This window comes from Trichosurus vulpecula, chromosome 1 (assembly GCF_011100635.1).
Source record: "Trichosurus vulpecula isolate mTriVul1 chromosome 1, mTriVul1.pri, whole genome shotgun sequence".
Taxonomy (NCBI): Eukaryota; Metazoa; Chordata; class Mammalia; order Diprotodontia; family Phalangeridae; genus Trichosurus; species Trichosurus vulpecula.
The window spans coordinates 123,735,786-123,754,773 of NC_050573.1; the positions used below are offsets into that span (position 1 = coordinate 123,735,786).

The following is an 18,988-nucleotide window of genomic DNA, read 5'->3' on the forward strand; positions in this document are numbered from 1 at the left end:
CATTTTACAGTTGAGGAAACTAAGGCAAACAGAGGTTAAGTGATTTGCCCAGGATCACACCGCCAGTAAGTATCTGAAGTTGGATTTGAATTTAGGTCTCCTTGTCTCACTGTGAAATCTGGCTACTTAGGTGAGGGTTCAAGAGTTCCAAATATGACCTTTTCCCTTTCGTATAAAAGATCAATCTTTGACCATGTTAGGAATGTTGTCGTTATTCAATCGTTTCAGTCATGTCTGACTCTTCGTGACTCCATTTGGGGTTTTCTTGGCAAAGATACTGGAGAGATTTGCCATTTCCTTCTCTAGCTCATTTTATAAATGAGGAAACTGAGGCCAACAAAGTTAAGTGACTTGCCCAGGGTCGCACAGTTAGTTGAGGCTGGATCTGAACTCAGGTATTCCTTACTGCAGACCTGGCATTCTATCCACAGTGCTGCCCACTGTTAGGAACACTCCCTCTGATGGGGTATAGAATCTGAGAATCCCCTTGACCTCTCCTTGAATCTTTCCACTTGATCTGCCATTCACCTGAAGCCATAAACCTTCCATTATCATGAGGCCCAAATCTCTGTTACCCTTAATTTAGCCTAGCCCTCCACAGTCTGTTATCTGCAGGTAGCCTTCAGCTATTTCCCACCCTTAATCCCATTCTCCAGGTTTTGGTTCCTGGAGTCTGACCTGTAGTCATCCCAGTCCCAACAAGATCCTCCTCCTCAAGATCCTCCTTGGACCCCTCCCATCACCCCAGACTAAGGTTGGCCACCCCTAGATCCCTTCCACAATCTTGCCTTCATGAAGGCGCTCAGATTCAACCTGGCCTGCTTGCCAATATTGATGAGGTTAAGGAACCATGTTTTTAGGGGTGCTTGAGACCTCAAAATACCAACATGCCAGGTCCTGCTCAAATGAATTCGACTGAAGCCTTCCCACAGCCAAAGAAAAACAAAGTTTATTGAAGGTTCACCATATTGGGTTTAGTCTTAAGAAATCCCACCATTTGTGACATTCATTTTTACAAGCCGGCCAGATTCATTTAATCTGAGCACCTTCATGGAGGCAAGATGAAACCTATATACACAAAGATTGTAGGAGGGATCTGGGGTGGTCCTGGGGTGATGGGAGGAGGGGTTTAGGGAGGGTCTTGAGGAGGAGTCTAAGAAGGAGCTTGATGGGACTAAAATGAGGTCAGACTCCAGGAACTGAGAGAATGGGATTAAGGGTGGGTAGTAGCCGAAGGCTACCTGGAGATAACAGACTGTGTAGGGTTAGGCTAGTTTAAGTGTAACAGATTTGGGCATAGACATTTTGATAGAATCAAGGGTGGAAACTAGCCAGACAATGTAGAGCTAGACCAGGTTAAGAGTAACCTAGACGTTTGGGCCTGAGGCTTATGGCCTCGGGCCAACGCCTGGGCTCCCACAGTTTAAGCACCATCAATATGAGAGTCACAAGGCTCAGAGTCTAGCCCAATACCATGTGGCATTTTATGCCCTTAGGTAACCAGAAAGCCACATTAATTTGGCCACAGAGTGCTAGGAAATTTCCAGTTTAAGTCTTGCTTCTGGGCCAATCGAGGCCTTGGGGAAGCCTCATCAGTGAAAATCTGGCCTAAGCCATGTAAGGGAATGAGGAAGACCGAGAAGGAAAAGCCTAGCCTCATGGCAAAAGGTTAATGCTAATCTCTCTTGACTGTGCTATAAGAATGAGTGGCAGTAACAAGGCAACAACATAAAATGGGCAAAGCTATAATTAAGACAGCAAGACAAGAATTAGCTAGAGACTATCTGGAATGGAACCAAATCAATTAGATCTCAACCTTGATTAATCAAATTTTGGATCATGCAACCATCAGGATGTATGGATTACAGACTGTATCTGACAAGAAGTAAAACAAGGTTCAGTAAATTTGTAAATTGTATAGCCTATATCAGATTGCATGCCATCTTGAGGAAAGTGGAGAGAAGGGAAAGGGAAAAATTTGGAACTCAAAATCTTATAAAAATAAATATTGAAAACTAAAAAATAAAACAAATTTTTAAAATAAAATAAAAATTTAAAAAGTAAATATGTAAAGAGGCAGCTAGGTGGCACAGTGGATAGAGCAATGGGCTTAGAATCAGGAAGACTCATCTTCCTGAGCTCAAATCCCACCTCAAAAACTTACTAGCTGTGTGATCCTAAGTGACTTAATCCTGTTTGACTCAGTTTCCTCATGTGTAAAATGACTAGAGAAGGAAATGGAAAAGCATTCCCGTATCTTTGCCAAGAAAACCTCCAAAGGGGTCACAAAGAATCAGACACAACTGAAACAACTCAACAACCACAACAAAAATATGTAAAAAACTCATTGTATACTTTAGTCTTTGAAATGTAGAGGTAGAGGTAGAAGCAGATGTAGATATAGATACAGATAGAGATACGGTTATGGATATGAATATATAAATGTGCATGTAGATAATATTGATATAGACATAGATGGTATCAATATAATGAACTCAATTTTTAAAATTGAATATTTTAATTATTATAAGGTACTGAGAGAAATTATTATTAAATAACTAATTGTTAATATTGGAAAGACACAGGATTTATCCCTCTCTGAAACCTTATTCTCTTGTACTAGGCCAAACCAGAATCAGAAAGACATTGGTGATAAGATTAACTTTCTCCTCAATCTTGCTCAGACCCTCACCCAGTTGGGGAAGTACATTGTGTTCTACTCAGTCTTAGGTAGGAATAAATTCTTTGATTTGGTTGCCCAAGGCTGGGGGTGATTTGGAAGTGAATGACATGTACAAAGTCACATAGGTCCACCTCTCATTATAATATTCATTTTCTTTCATTACTTGTTAACCAATCAGAATCAACTGTCACCTTCAGGAATATTCACTCTTCCAAGGGCATATAAGCTTTGAGTGGGATCTATGAGGGAGCTCTGGCATTCGAGAGTGTCACTGACTCCTTTTATTAGTTATTGCTAGTTTGATTAATAAAATGGTTAATTACTCAGAAACTGTCTCTCAAACTTTTTAATAGTATATGCATAGAAGATAGTTAGTTTGGAGCCAGGTTGTGAAGAGCTTTAAATGTCCAACAGAAGAGTTTATATTTAATTCTAGGGTAAATAGGAAGCTCCTGGAGTTTGTTGAATAAGGGAGTGAGTAACATAGAGTACGCTTCAGGAAAACTACTTTGGCAATTCTGTGGGGGACACATTGTAGCGGGGAGAGACATGAGGCAGGAAGACCCATTAGGCTGCTATTGCAGTGGCATAGGAGAGGGTTGATGAGGTTTCTTTCTGTTCCCTTACTTAATGCTATTCTTTCATTGTTTTGAGGTGGCACAAGGGACTTGGACTTCTTTAGAACCATTTATTTTACTACCTTAGTGGAAGTTGTCTGGAGAATGTCTAACCATGACCTATGATCAAGAAGTGACATACAAGATATCATTATGAGAAGGATCAGGAAGAGAAGAATCTATCATATAAAGGATAACAGAGGGATGTTGCAACAGCTCCACTGGCACTCTCAAATTCATATGGGGTTTGGATCTGCCCTGCCACAGAGGCTAATCACACTGATGAAATCACAGACACATTGATGTATTGAGCAGGTGAAATGCAGACTTGGTGCAAATTTGAATTAATCCTAAAAGAAGATTGACTCCTTAGGCTTCAGTGGTAGATAACCAAGCAAATAAAGTGAGTCCAGTGGCTGACATTTTGTATTTCTGTTCCACAAAAAATCCTTTTAAAAACTTATCTGATTTTAGAAAGATCCCTATAATCTGACTCCACCCAAATTTTCCAGATATCTCCCACTGCTGTCCCCAGTTTATTCCATAATAATGTGTCAGAAGACAGATTTCCTGACTTTGTCTGGCACTCTATTCACTGTGCCACCTAGCTACCACAAACTAGACTCCTCTCCATCCATTTTTACCCTGTCCTATCCCCTTGCCTTTGCTCTTACTATCCCCCGTACTTGGAATAGGTTCCCCTCCTGTTTCTTTCTGTTGAATTCCCTCCCTCCCTTCTTTAAAATCCTAATTCAAATGCCATCTCCAGTTGAAACCTTCCAGAGTTTCCTTCTCAAGGGAAATGATCTCTCTCCCTCCTCAAAATGTTTATGGCATAGTCCCTGGACTTCCCCTTTGAAGTGAAAAATAGTATGCTTTGATCTGCGTTCATACTCCATCAGTTCTTTCCCTGGAAGTGGATAGCATTTTTCATCATGAATCCTTTGGAATTGTCTTGGATCACTGTACTGCTGAGAACAGCTAAACCATTCACAATCTTCATTGAATAATACTGCTGTTACTGTATACAATCTTCTCCTGGTTCTGCTCACTTCACTATGTATCAATTCATGTAAGTCCTTCCAGGTTCTTCTGAAATCATCCTGCTCATTTCTTATGGCACAGTAATATTCCATCACAATCATATACCACATTTTTGTTAAGCCATTCCCCAGTTGATGGGCATCCCCTCAATTTCCAATTCTTAGCCACCACAAAATGAGCTGCTATAAATATTTGTGTACAAATAGGTTCTTCACCCCTCCCTCCTTTTTAAAATCTCTTTGGGACACAGATGTAGTAGTGGTGGTATTACAACAGCTGGATCTAAGGGTATACACAGCTTGATAACCCTTTGGACATAGTTCCAAATTGCTCTCCAAAATGGCAAAACCCCCATTTTAAAGATGAGGAAACCAAGAGCAAAAGAAGTTAAGAAACTTTATCCAGGGGTCACACAGTAACAGAGGCCAGATTTGAATACTGATGCTCTAGGTCTAAAGCCAGTATTCTCTTCACTACACTACACTTGATGACCAACTATCTGTTATTATAACTTATACTAACCAAACTTACAAAAGATTGACTTGTAAAGAGTGCCAATTTATTTACTATGGTGACATGACTTTCTAGTGACCAGATAGTCTCCAAAGAAACTTTTTTTTTTCTGGTATAAAGGTACCACGTAATCGAAACCTTATTAAGTTTGCTGCTCAATGTACACAGAATTAAGCAAAGAAAGTTGGATAGTACTGTGTTAAAGAGTTATCTCACCTGATACGTGTAGTTTCACCAAATAGTCTAAATCCTAGAAAAAATAGTGAGAAAGAAACCGGGATAAGACATGTATAATGGAGTTAATATTATCCAATCAATATCTATTAAAATCTTTATTATAATTTTATATTTATAAATATATTATTATTCAGCCTCCCCTATCAACTTGGCCTTGGTTGAGAATTTAGAATTCTAGTCCAACCCATACTTCATGTGGAAATAATCTTTCTAATATCCTTGACAATAATATCCAGTCCCCTACTTGGGCACCTGTGATGCGGAGCTCACTGCAGCCTGCAGCCCGCTACACTTTTAGATGACTTTTAGAAAACACATCTGCGCCTCCTAATCCTTTCAGGGGTTGCCCCGAAGTCTCCCAGATTATGTTTAACTTCTCTTTTAGAATAATTTAATAAAATATAACCAATTATGTTAGTGTGCAGGCACAGTGTGAAAAAAAAAACCCAAGAGGAATAAAGTTTAACATGGAAATGGGCCTCAGGAGATTTATACTTTTTTGAAGGCATAACTTTTTTTAGTTTGTCTAAGCTTAACTTTATTAGAATAGTCGAACTTAACTGAATTTAATTATATTTTGGAGTTATGAAAACAGAGAAAAAAAGTTTTAACTCTACTACCTCACAACCAAATTATAACTTAGTTTGACAACCACGTGTTGACTTTCACCCCGAAAAGGCCCAGTTCTCTTTAAAGAAAAAAAAAAACCACCACGGATAAATTAAATAATACAGAAATACATTCACGCTCCACGTCTGCAACCGCAGCGCATGCGCCAGGTCACCCAAGCGCTTGCCTAACTGCGCGGCCTTGCTGGCGCATGCTCAGTCAATGTGTTCCGTCAATCGGAAAGGGGAGGGAGAGAATCCGGGCTAAGAGGCAAGACCCCGCGCCTGCGCAGTTGCCTTCGTAGGCTTCCGCTGGCGGCGCAGGCGCCCGAGGAACATTTTGACCGTAAACATCCTGCCGATTTGAACGGAGGGTTTGGGCGGCAGGAAGAGCCGCGGCCATAGTTGCCGCCATCTTGTTTGTTTGAGTGAATCGGAGAGGAGGCGGAGGCGGCGGGCGAGCGGCTGCCGCGGCGGAGGAGGAGGCAGCGGCGGCGGCGGCTGCGGTAGAAGCAGGGGCGGCGGGAGAGGCTTCCCCCCACACCGCGCGAGGGGTGTCCCCCCCTCTCCCCGTCCCCCTCCCCCCAACCCTCTCCCCTCCCTCGGCCACCCAGCCCGTCCCCGCTCCCGGAGGAGCTCGAGGTGAGAGACCCTGTGGAGCCCCCACCCCCACCCCATGTTCCCCGCCTTCGGGGCGCCGAGCGTCCGGGCCCGCTACGGGAGGGAGCGAGAGCCGAGCCGTGGCCGGGCCCAGTGCCCGCGGAATCAGGCCCGGCCTCCTCGCTGGGCTCCCCAGGACAAGCCCCAGCGCGCGCGGGGGGCGAGGGAGCAGATTTAATTAAAAACACCCCGCCCCTCGTCGCAGCCTCCCGCTGCCCGCTGCTTGGGGCCCGGGGGATCAGGAAACGCCGGCGCTGGAGGCAGGGTTGAGGCCCCCCCGCCCCCGGGGCCTGGCCGGGGGTTGGGGGTGGGGGGATCCTCCGGAGAAGCGGGATCTCCGGGGAGATGGCCCGCCCCCGACCCCAACTTCAGAGGAGGAGCAACAGTTTGTAGAGCTTGGGAAGCAGGCATCAAGGAAGTGGACCTGGCAGTGCCCGGGGCGGGGGCAGCCCAGGGCTCTGGAGCCCTTCTCCCCCCTCCCTTTAAGGGACTCATCCCTTTAAGGCGACATCACAATTGGGAAAAACCACATAGAAAAAGCGAGAAAGCAACTCGAAGGGAACGTGCTTTGGGCTCTTAGAAGAAGACTACCATAGTTAGTTGTTGCTTCTCCCCTCTTCAACTTTCCTAAAGGCTGGATATTGTCTGCCGGTTAATGCATTTGGTGTTTGGTGGAGACTTTGGTGGGAAATGTATCTGATATGTTTAACTAGAAGTCTCTGAATCAAAAAAGGCCGGAGATGGGGGGTGCGGGGAAGGAGGAGGCTGTTAGAAAAAATAGCTAAGTTCTTTAGAGGAGGGGAGATGACCCTGTAGAATGGTGCTACTTCAGTTTATGTACTAAAGTTTATGCTACGTAAATAGGTTTCGAGTTTGAATGGAGTAAAACTGAAAGACGCGCCCTGTTTGATCAGTTATGACCTTTTTATGCCGCCTTTAGCTTTGGAAGAAGGTGTAGAGTTCATCTTGATATTTAGTGAAAATATGAATTTGTTGCTTTATCTCACTGTAAGCAAAAGTATTTCTTTTAATCCCAAAATATTCTGAATAGTATAATTTGGAAACATTTCATGCATAAATGCTTGTGAGCTTTGCAATAGTGTAACGTCACGAGGAGAGTTATGAAAATTGAAAGGTTATATGTTTTAGTGTCAGAAACAACAGAAAGGCTCATGTTTACCTTAAATGCTAAGAGTAGATGGAAATAGGTTGTGGATAAATTACTCAACCTGAAGTTGAATAAACTCAAGTTGTACAGAATGATTAGCACTGTACACTTTAATAAGTAAATGTCATTAAAGTTTGCTGTTCAGAATTCCATTTATGTAACTTAATCGTACAGTGTGATTGGAATTTATAGATTAAAAACTTGCTAAAGATTTTGTCAAGTTTTCTAAAGTATAAATGCACTTTAGCTGAGTGCTTGGCTATAGTAGTCCTCCTCCCCCCTTAAATTAAGTATTTCCAGCCCCTTTCAGCTTTAAAATCTATGATCTAGAGTGCAAATTGAAGGGGCTGGTTTATTTAAAAGAGGGAAAATGTGAATAGTCTTAAGTAAACAGTTTTTCCACATGCATTAATTTTCTTACCAGAAATACCAACGTTCCATCTGGAAAATAGACGTTTTCTTTACATGCATTCATATAGATAGTAGAACAAGGGAAGCAGCTTAGCAGACAAGTCACTTAAGCAAAAACTTCTGGTTCTTTTCTGTAAAATGGGTATTTGGGCTAAGATCACTTACAGCTCTAGATCCTGTTGTCCTATGTTCAGTTACTTAGAATATGCTTTAAAATAAGAATTTATTATCTTTACTTTTTTCTGTTGTTTTTCATTCCCTGAAATGACTTCAACTTCTTTGTGATTTATTCAAATGGAAAAGAAACAATACTAGCAAGTCCAAAAATTTTTTTAGTATACCAAACCGTATTTTCTCTGAAGACTGTAAGCAGTTTGACAAAAGAACAATCTAATTGAAATTAAGTTCAATATCTGTTTTAAAGTGTCCACTTTATTAAAGTTATTACCAATTATTGTTTATACACTCTGCTGTTGGATTACTAGAGTCCTGAATTCCATGTGTAATAATACTGACAATAACAGGAATGACGTACTATTGATGTTTAACTTCAACATGGAAATCCAGAAATTAATTTAACTGGCATTTTGAAGTCATAGGGGAAAAAGTAACTTTGCCATATTCTGTCTTCCTTAAAATGTGCTAAAATGTCAACTAATTTTTCTACCATGTTACCATAACTGCTATTTTTATGTTAAATTGCCTTTTGGTATCAAAATCAGGGCTTGACTTTTTTTTTTTGAGTTGGCAAAACTTAGTACTAAATTCATATAACCAGATTTTTAGGGAGTTTAATACATTTTTGATTTGAAAGTACAGATGACAACAGTTTTCTGTTATATTTTAAACCAAGTGATAATGTTATCATGTACTGTAATCTAAATTACATATGCTAAAAGAAGGTACTATTGGCCACATTGAAATACGACCAATGCTTTCCTCAGGCTGACTTTACCTGCCAGATTACTCTCCAGGCCAGCTTCCACACTACTGCTTTACCTACTCTTGCCAAGAAGTTGCATCTGCTCAGGAACTTAAGTTCCTGTGGTAAAACGAAGATTGACTATTTTGAGGCACAGTCCTAACCAACTGCTGAAGAGCTACCATGAGCTAATCACACCTGGTAGAAGGTACCAACAACTCAATTTCCAGAGCTTTCAAAAAATGTTTTAAGAATATTTGCTGGCCAGTTGACTACTGATAGAGTTCATCATTTTTCCAAGTGTTTAGATTCTAAACACTCCTAAACTTTAGAAGATTCTTTAAGTCGTTGTAACCATTATGTAAAGTGTCTGCTTCTGTGGGTGAGGTAAAGTATCATAACTGACAGTGAATCATTCAAAAAATCTTAATGTCTACATATCTAAATTTTAATTTGTCATTTTGCTCTTGTGAGCATACATTCTTCAGAGCAGTTATAACTATAATAATCTTCTTGAATAGTTGAAACAGTACTAGATGTCAACAAGTGAATTTCTTGAGTTGTAGGGTATAAATATGTGAAAAGGTAAAAGGAACTGTGAGAAGTCATTATTAAATGCTGCTCCTATCCTGGAATATTTTCCTTAAATCCTTGCTACGGTGTTCTCTAGTGTGTCTTGAATCATTGATTGGGAGGAAAAATGAATATTGAGTTTTAGATAAGTTGCTTTGGGAATGGAAATGTCTTTTTGCTTTCTTTTCTGGGACATAATGCCTTAGAATAAATGAGGATCATTTGAGAGCATTTAATTTAAATGAATGAAAATTTTCAGAGCATTTTGCTGTTAAGTGCTGAAAGGTAGCAGTGACCTGAATGCATCTCACTCTACTTATCCCTAAATAGACTTTTCTGTTGAGAGCTTTAAATCTGTGTATATGTCAACCAGTGTGTCACTGGAATCACAATTGTTTTCTACTCTTGAAGGAGGTGTAATACTCTGTTGACTTATTAAAAGTAATCAGAGTGTACCATAGTTTTGATGTGAGAAGTAAGTGTTCTGTAACATGTATTTTCAACACCAAATATTCTAGTCTTTTTTAGATGGTATATTAGTGTACCAAAGGAAAAATGATTAGCTATCCTATGTGGCTTCTTTATGGTGTGTTGATGTGTTTTATCGGCTTGTTTTCTTATTGCTTCTGCTTTGGTGCTATGACTGATACTGTCAACTGCTGTAGTTACTGGGTCAGGTGTGAACAATAAGCCAGTTTCAAAATTTGCAGAGTTGGGGAATGGTAGACTCTAATAAGCTTGTAGTTGAGCTCTTACAGTATCAGACTTGAATGGTTGGGGGGGGGGAGGCATGAATTTTTTCTCTATGGTTAGTCCCTAGTTGAAAAGTGAGATGTTTTCATTCTTGAGCATTATTTACTTGCCATATGTAGTACTTTGTTTCTAGTCGGTGAAACTAAAATGTTTCCCCAAATATCTATGAGTATGAAAAGGCAGTAAAATTTGGATGAACTTCAAGAATCAGATTTTTGGGAAAAGTTCCTCTGAGATTCTGGTGTGTCTTTTTCATGGGGAAGGGAGGGGAGGAGGCTAATTCTGTATTGAAAATTTAAAACTCTTCCTATTTAAGGTGATGGATTCTTCTGCCCTATTAATGTGAAAATGCTGAATCGATGGACCTATTAAGCTCCTACTGTACCAGCCACAGGGACTAGAAAGGAAAAAAAAATGAAAGTCCCTGTCCTCAAGGAACTTACATTCTATTGAGGAAGACAACAAGTACAAATCTAAGTTAGCTACATGTGGGAGATAGAATTTGAGCTGAGCGTTGAAGAAAATTAGGGATTTTAGAAGAGGCAGAAGTGAGAAAAGCATTCCAGTCATAAAGACAACCTATGTAAAGGTGTAGAGGTAGATGGGGATGGAATGCTCAATTTGGAGAACCAAAATTTGGCTTGAACATAGAGTACACTAAAGAAAATAATGTAAAGTAAACCTGTAAAGTTAATTTGGAACTGGATTGCAAAGTATTTTTTGAATGCCAACAGGGAATTTGTATATATCCCAAAAAGTATCTCTAGTGCTAACATCAAGGTCAGATTGGGGAAATGTATGTTTCAGCATTTGTTGCATATATGATTTTTTAAAATTATCTTTTTTTTTTTAACAGGTTTTCTAGTCTGCTGGCACCATGTTCTACGCTCATTTTGTCCTGAGTAAGAGAGGGCCGCTGGCCAAAATTTGGCTAGCGGCCCATTGGGATAAGAAGCTAACCAAAGCCCATGTGTTTGAGTGTAATTTAGAGAGCAGTGTGGAGAGTATCATTTCACCCAAGGTATGTTTTATATTGATATTCGTAGACATTTTGGTATGTTTGTTAGCATGAAATACTAATTATAGAAGGCTTTAAGGCTTAAGTTTGTTTATTAAGGACAAATGAAGTTGTGAGATCATCCCACATCATGTATTGTTAATAGATTAGCATAGAACTTTGTTGGGTAAGATTTTCTCATTGTTATTGATGTAATTTTGGTCTGATCTTTTTTTTTTTTTGAAACAATGTCTCAGTTAGTAATTGCTAAATAAGCTATTTAGCATGATTCCATAAAAGTATAGTCAGTTCTCTGTTAACTTAGGATAACATCCTCACTAATCTAAATTTTTATATATATAAAATATTTAACTCCAAAAGCAGGTTTTTTTGTTTAGGTGCCCTTGATCCAAGAATTCACACCCACTGGGTGAAGATTACTGGGAAGAACACTTTTGCTCTGAGTAAAAAAGGTCCTAATCGTTAAACCTATTTGCCTCTTGTCTCAGGAGTATCTAGAAAATTTCCATATTCTGCTTTCCTGTTTGACCTCTACCATTTAAGCACAGCCTAAAATACTCTCTTTTTTAATCTACCTGTGTCCCTGCTTCCTGGGGACTCAGAAGTAACTTTAAAAGCTTTTTTTCACCTCACTACTACTACACAAATTCCAGGTTTTCTCAATTCTTAGAACATTTTGCACAAGTAATCATCTCTTCTCTGCTTGAAGATTGCTATTGATGTCAAACTCATTTCCTTCCAAAGCTAACCATTCCATTTTTTTTAACAGTTCTGATCATTAGGAGCTTGTATTTGTCTTGAGCCAGAATTTTCTTCCCTATAACTTTTGTCCATTGATCCTAGTGGTTTTCTACTAAGCAGGATAGGTCTAAATCGTCTTCCACATGAGAACCTTCCAGCTATTTGAAGACAATCTTGTCTTTCTAGTCCCCCAAGCCTTTTCTTCACCAAACCAAACATTCCCAGGTCCTTCATAGGGTAGGGATTATCCCTTGAGGCTCCCCTGAAAAAGTCCACTCCTTCAGTCCTTTCCAAAATGCAGCTACTCCTATTGAGCAACTTACCTTTCAGAGAGGAGGCGGTGTCTTTTAATGGCAAGAGCACATTGTATTTGGAGTTGAGAGACATGAATTGTAGTAAACAGCTCTATGACCATGTGCAAGTAAATTAATTTCTGAGCATTTAAGATCAAATTGGGAATATATGTAGAGGAATTGGTAAGCTATTGTTCTCTTAAGATTTTTATTTTCTACACTCATAAACCTGCCTTCCCCCACAGAAAACATTCTTGACTTTTCAACACTGAATACACCTCATGCCCTCAGACACACTGGTTCAGGAGGAGTAGGTATACTTACTGATCCTTGTTGCTGCTTCTAACTACCCCCTTGACCCCCCACTGCTGCCACCTCTTAGTAACCTGTCCTTTGAGGTTCACTCCCTTCATATCACCTTACTAAGGACCTCGTGGCAGTTCTTTACGTTCCTCGATCTTCTCCTTTGTCAGAGAATTTAGTACTTGGCTCATGTTCTTCCATCTTTATACCAACTGACACTTGTATGTAGCTCTACCATCTTTTCTGAGTTCTAGCCATGCATGTCTAATTGCCTGCTGGATATGTCAAACTGCATGTCCCATGGGCACCTCAAATTCAGCATGTCCAAAACTGAAACTTTTGTGTCCTTCACATCTCTTCTCAGATACTTCTTTCTACATAGAATCTTCCCTGATCTTTTCCCATCCCAAAAACTGCTTGTATCCCCCCCCCCCCAATTTTGCCTTGTATTCATTTGGAATTTACTAATTTAGGTATGTCTTCCCTGATAGAATCAAAGTTCCTTTGGCCTAGAAATTGTTTTGCTTTTGTCGTTGTATCCCTGTTGCCTGGCACCTAAATACTTTATAAATGCCTATTCCTACCCTTAAATTAAGGAACTTCCAACACTCTAGCCTCCTAGTTCATTAATCTCCACTCCATCTAAGCCCCACATAGGAACAGTCATACTCCACATCCTTTAACTTTTTGTGATCAAGAAAATTGAAATTCCTTTGTCTACTCATAATTTTCTGTGATTCTGTCTTTTCCTAGGCATCACTCGTATACCTACCTATTCTTCCTCCTCATGTTGATCTCTACTCCTCAGTTCAGTGTTCAATGTCCCTATTCTTGCTTCTTTCCCCCTTCATAATCTTGATCCTGTATCTAATCAATTTCGTTGTCTTAGGCTCTTGAATCTCTTACTACCTCCTTGTCAGTTAGGTGTCAAGCAGCTACTATGTGGCAGCACTGTTCTGGGACCTGGGTAGAGATACAAATACAAAGATCTGAAATATTCCCTACTCCCAAAGGAGCTTAAAGCCTCTTCTTTCAAATTCCCATATTGCTAAACAGGGCTAAAGGAAGTCATGTAAGCCTGCTGACTGAATCAAATTTGTTACAAATTTGTTTTCTATCTCAACTGACCCCTTATCCATAAGAGAATGTTTTACTGACTCTGGCGTTCCCCACAGCAGCTAGTTGCAGATGTTTTTTTTCACCTCAAACTTCCTATATTCCCTTCCACCCTCCTCAGCAGGACACTGTTCAGAAAAGAGGCAATTCAAGCTCTCTTACCCCCCTCTTCATATCAAAATCTTTTAGTGTCATTTCCTATACTTTCCTTTATTCCTCTCATTTGTGAAGAGATGGCCCTTCTTATGACTAAGTCCAACTCAGCTTGTAACCTTCATCATCCTCTTCCATCTTTGGCAGATTGCCTTTTTAATTATCACATCTCTCTCTAATCATTCTTTTCCAAACGATTTCTTTCTTGCTACCTATAAGCATGCTCAGATATCCCTCAGTCTCCTCCCTTATGCAGCCAAACTGCTAGAAAAAGCTGTCTAGATTTGCTGCCCCCACTTCTTCTTTCTTAGCCCCTTACAGTGTGACTTCCACCTTCAATTTGCAGCATCTTTGGAATACTCCCCATTCTCTTCCTCTGACACTGCCACCATTCTAGTGCAGGCTTCCACCTTGATTACTGTAATAGTCTGCTTGTCGGTATGCTTCCCTTAAGTCTCTTCTCTATTCCTCTCTGTCTTCCATTCAGCCATTAAAATGGTTTTCCAAAAATGCTAATCTGATCATGTTATTCCCTTACTCAGTAAACTCTGGTGGCTTTCTATTGCCTCTAGGAGCAAATGAAAAGTACTGGGTTTGATATTCAAAGTCTATCATAACCCAGCCCCCTCCTACCTTTCTTTTCTTTTTATACCTTACTTGCTGACACATACTCTTCAGTCCAGTGACACTGGTCTCCTGACTGCCATGAACAAGACAACCCATCTCTCAGCTCTGGGCATTTTCTCTGCCTGTCCCCCCATGCCTGGAACACTCACCCTTTAAAACTCTGACAACCGACCTCCCTGGCTTCTTTTAAGTCCCAGGTAAAATCTTTTACAGGAAGCCTTCTCTCTTAATGCTTTCCCTTTTTAAATTATTTCCTTTTTATCCTACATGTAGCTTGCCTTGTATATATTTATTTGTATGTTTTCTCCCCTACCATCTTTTGCATAATCCCAACACTTAGAGTGCCTGGCACAGAGTAATAAGTGTTTATTGAATTAATGCATAATAACTAGCATTTATATAGAGTTTTACATGGTTTTCAAAGAGTTTAACAAATATCTCATTTTACCCTCACGACACTCCTGAGGTAGATACTATTACCTCCATTTTACGGATAAGGAAAGTTAAGACCAAGGTTAGGGTGTGTATCCAGGGTCTCATAGCCAGTGGTATCTGAGGTCAGATTTGAACTGACAACTTCCTAACTCCAGATCTGGCCCTCTTATCTGCTGGCTCTAAAAGTTTCTTCTTGTGCAAAGTTAACCAATGATCCCTGAATAAACAAATGAAATGTTTTTTTTTTCCTGAGTCCTCATCCTTCTTGACCTCTGTAACACTATAGGCCACCCTATCCTCCTAGACAGGGTCTTCTCTTACTGTCTATCCTGACTGACCACTCCTCAATCCCCATATGCCTTCTAACTATGGATGTACCTTAATGTTCTGCCTATCTATCACACTCTGCGTTCTCTTACTTGGTGTTCTCATAAGCTTCAGTGGATTTAATTAACTCTCTGCAAGTCTATCTAGTCCTGGCTTCTATCCTAAGCTCCAGTCCAACATTACCAACTGTCTGTTGGACATTTCCAGCTGAGTCCATTCTGTAGTCACCTCAAATTCAACATTTCTAAAACAGACCTTCTCTTTCCTTCAAAACCTAGCCCTCTTCATAATTTCCCTATATCTGTTGAGGTTGAGGGCATTACCCTGGTTAACCAGGTTCAGAGCCTTGCCTACAAGGTGGCACTCATTTTCAACTCTTCATTTACCCTTAATACTTCATGTCTAATCAGTTGGCAAGTTTGTTGACTCTGCGTCTATTGAATCTTTCATATTTGTCACCTTTTCTCTACTCAGCTACCTCATCACCTCTTTGCTTGGAGTATTTTGATAGCGTCCTGATTAGTTTTCCATGCCTCAAATCTCTCTTCTGACTATTCCATCTTCTCTGCCTTTACATGGCTGCCCCATCCACACCCTATTCCTGGAATACATTCCCTCCATTACTTCTGCCTTAGGATCCCTATCTTATTCATGACTTTGCTTAACTGCCACCATAGTCCATCCCCTTCTGCTCTTAGTACCCCCTTCACCCCCACTCTCATCCTATGTCAAGAAAATCTACCTTGTGTTTGTGTATGTTTTATATTTGCTTATCTGTGTTGATGTTGTCTTCTCCAATAGAATGTAAGCTGTACAGGACAGGGAAAGTTTTATTTTTATCTTGTATCCCTAATGTTTCGTATAATGTCTAGCACATAGATGCTTTTTGATGTATTCTAACCATATTTTCTATGGACTCTTTGAAATCAACTCTCCTAAAACCTAGGCTACTGATTCATTACTTCACATTCCCTTTCATATCTTGAATTTCTAAGATAGCATGGTACCTTCCTCCCAAGGTTCCTTCTGCAAATTATTGGTCTGAATCAAGTACGGAACCACAAATTATTGTTGCTTCCATCTTCTGAAAGGTGAAATTACCAACAAGTCAAAAATAGATCAGGTTTTACCTTTTGGTAAAAAGACATGGGAAATGGTCTGTATTGAAGATGTCTCTCATCACAGCTATATTTTACCTACGTGCCACATTTATCTTATGGAACCATCAGGAGCATTTCAGCTTTTTCTTCTGTCTGCCCAGGTACACTGTAGTTTATTTCCACCCCAATGTTGCTTCCATTCCTCAGCCTTACCCAGATGCTCCACACACTGCCTCTCCCTTCAAATTGATGAATTTCCATCGTATACCTTCTTTATATACAGTTCTACTATACTGAACATTTGAAACAAGGCTCTATGCTACGCCTTTCTCTCCCCCGTATTGTTTCACTTGATGGATAATTGTATCGTCTCTGCAAATGATTCTGAGATCTATTTGTCCAGCCCTAATCTCTCTCCTGATCTCCAGCTTCCTATTGAACATGAATTGAATGTCCCACTGGATGTCTTGAACCCAATATATCCAAAACTGAACTCTTTATCTTTTCTTCCAAACCCTTTCCTCTTCCCAACTTCCTTGTTACTGTGGAAGACAACAGCATCAAATCACCCAGGCATGCAACCCAGGTGTCATCCCTGACTCATTCTCATCCCCTCATATCCAGTCAGTTGTCAGGTCCTATTGTTTCTATCTTTCTATGCCCCCTTTTCTCCTTTGACATGGTTCCCATCCTCATCACTTCATGTCTGGATTACTGCAATAATTCCTTGCCTCAAGCCTCTCCTCATTCCATCCTCCACTCAGTTGTGAAGTTAATCTTCCTAAAGTATGTCTGTCTGTCTCTCTCTCTGTGTCTCTCTGTCTCTCTGTCCCTCTCTCTCTATCTCTCTCTCTCTCTCTCTCTCTCTCTCTCTCTCTCTCTCTCTCTCTCTTTCTCTGCCAATTCAGTCAACTCCAGTAGCTCCCTGTTATCTCCAAGATTGAATGTAAAAATCCTGTATGCCTTTTAAAGCCCTTCAGAACCTGACCCCTTCCTGGCTTTCCAGTCTTCTTACATCTACTCTTCCCCTTGCCCGACAGATACTCTACCATGTAGTGTCACTAGCCTCCTTGCAGTCCCTTGAACAAAACAATCCATCTCCCAGTTCCAAGCATTTTAACTGGCTATCCCTACTGCTTTGAGCCTAAACCTTCCCATTTCCTTCTACCAACTTCTCTGGCCTCCTTCAAGCCTCGGCTAAAGTCTCATCTTCTGCAACAAGCCATTCCTGCCCTCCTTGATCTTAGTGCCTGCTTTCCAGTGATATGCTAGAGCTAGCTTGTACTAAATTTTGAGAGTTAATTGTTGAATTTTCAGTGTGAGCATTTTACACCTCAGAGATCTACAGAAAGCTACAACTCAGGGATCTATTTATTGTTTTGGTGATTCTAGACTTAAGAAAATAATGGAGAAGATTTTAATAACGTACATTAAATTTAATGTATTCTGTGTCCTTTTTTCCCCTGCTGGTTTTCTTAAACATTTACCAGCACATCTCTGCTACTTTCTCTCTGAGATTACCTCCAAATTATCCTGTATATATTTTGTTTATACTAAATCATTTGTATATTGTCTCCCTTGTTACACTCTAAGCTCTTTGAAAACTGTAGCGCATTTTCTGTTACACCTGCTACTGCTCAACAGTTGCACATTTTTCAGTTTTTTATTACTTACAGCACCCTTCATCAGATCATCAAGTCTCCAGACCAGTACATTTCTTGGGAACTTTTGTTAGATTTTCTGTATCCTTGGCCCTCATTCCTTCACCATCATCCTTCACTTCCTTTTTTTTTTTTAAGTTCCTACTTTTAATAAAAAGAATTGATGAAAACACTCAAATCCCTTAGTTTCGTATCTATTGCTTTATAATCCATGAGGAGTATTTCCACGTTCTTGCTTATACATTCTTTTGTCAATCACTGGAATTGGGTGATGATTGTTAGATATGACTACTTTCGCGTGGTTTTCCATTACTACTTTAGCTACATGCCCTAGGAAGACAACACACTTCTCTTACATATAGCCGCAGTTCTTTGGCATTAGATTGCTATCAACCACAGCTTGTCTTCCTCTTGGCAATAAAAGATTACATCACTCTTGGAATAATGCTTTTGAATTGTTGCTATCTTGTGGACCCCAGAAAACTCTTATGTCCTAATCTACCCTCTCTACTGAGTATAATTGAGAGCTACTTAGAGTATCATCTAGTCCAGGGCTTCTTAAATTTTTTTCTACTAAAGACCCGTTTAGCACTTCTTAAACTGTGGGTCATGACCCCATGGGGGCTGACTGATCCAACTACCTATTTTTACAGGGGAGGAAACTGAGGCCCAGAGACGTTAAGTGATTTGCTACCATGTTTCAGATTGCCAAGTTGCAGGTCTTAGTTTAGGTGCCCTATCTTTTGACTCCTGTCTAATATGCTTTCTACAGTGCTCTGCTATGGGTCATTGAATGTGGTCATGTTATTTTAGAGGGTAGAAGTAAGCAAGAAATTTGATGATTTGCAGATATTTCACTATACTGAGCCAATCTATGCTGAAAGGAGTTAAGAAGATGGAAAATACTTTTTCAGTCCAGTAGAGTAAATCAAGCAAATTCATGCTGTGAAGCAACTTTACTGCGGACAGTTTTTCATGAGGGACTTTATAACTTATTATTTTTAAAAAAGTACAAACAGATAAGT

The 18,988-nt window shown here is 40.1% G+C and overlaps 1 protein-coding gene across 2 annotated transcripts in view; it reads left to right on the forward strand.

Moving 5' to 3' along the window:
• Nucleotides 1-5,983: 5,983 nt before the first annotated feature.
• The window catches only part of RAD21 (RAD21 cohesin complex component), a 37,716-nt gene continuing 24,711 nt past the window's right edge, over nt 5,984-18,988 (forward strand). Inside the window, exons 1-2 of one of the 2 annotated variants that reach the window (XM_036761781.1) lie at nt 5,984-6,344; nt 11,046-11,210. In XM_036761781.1, coding sequence (XP_036617676.1) covers nt 11,067-11,210 — 144 coding nt within the window. In that variant the 5' untranslated portion in view covers nt 5,984-6,344; nt 11,046-11,066. Of the gene's footprint in view, nt 6,345-8,885; nt 9,072-11,045; nt 11,211-18,988 lie in introns of those variants that run through there. The other variant, XM_036761786.1, reaches the window with a different exon arrangement.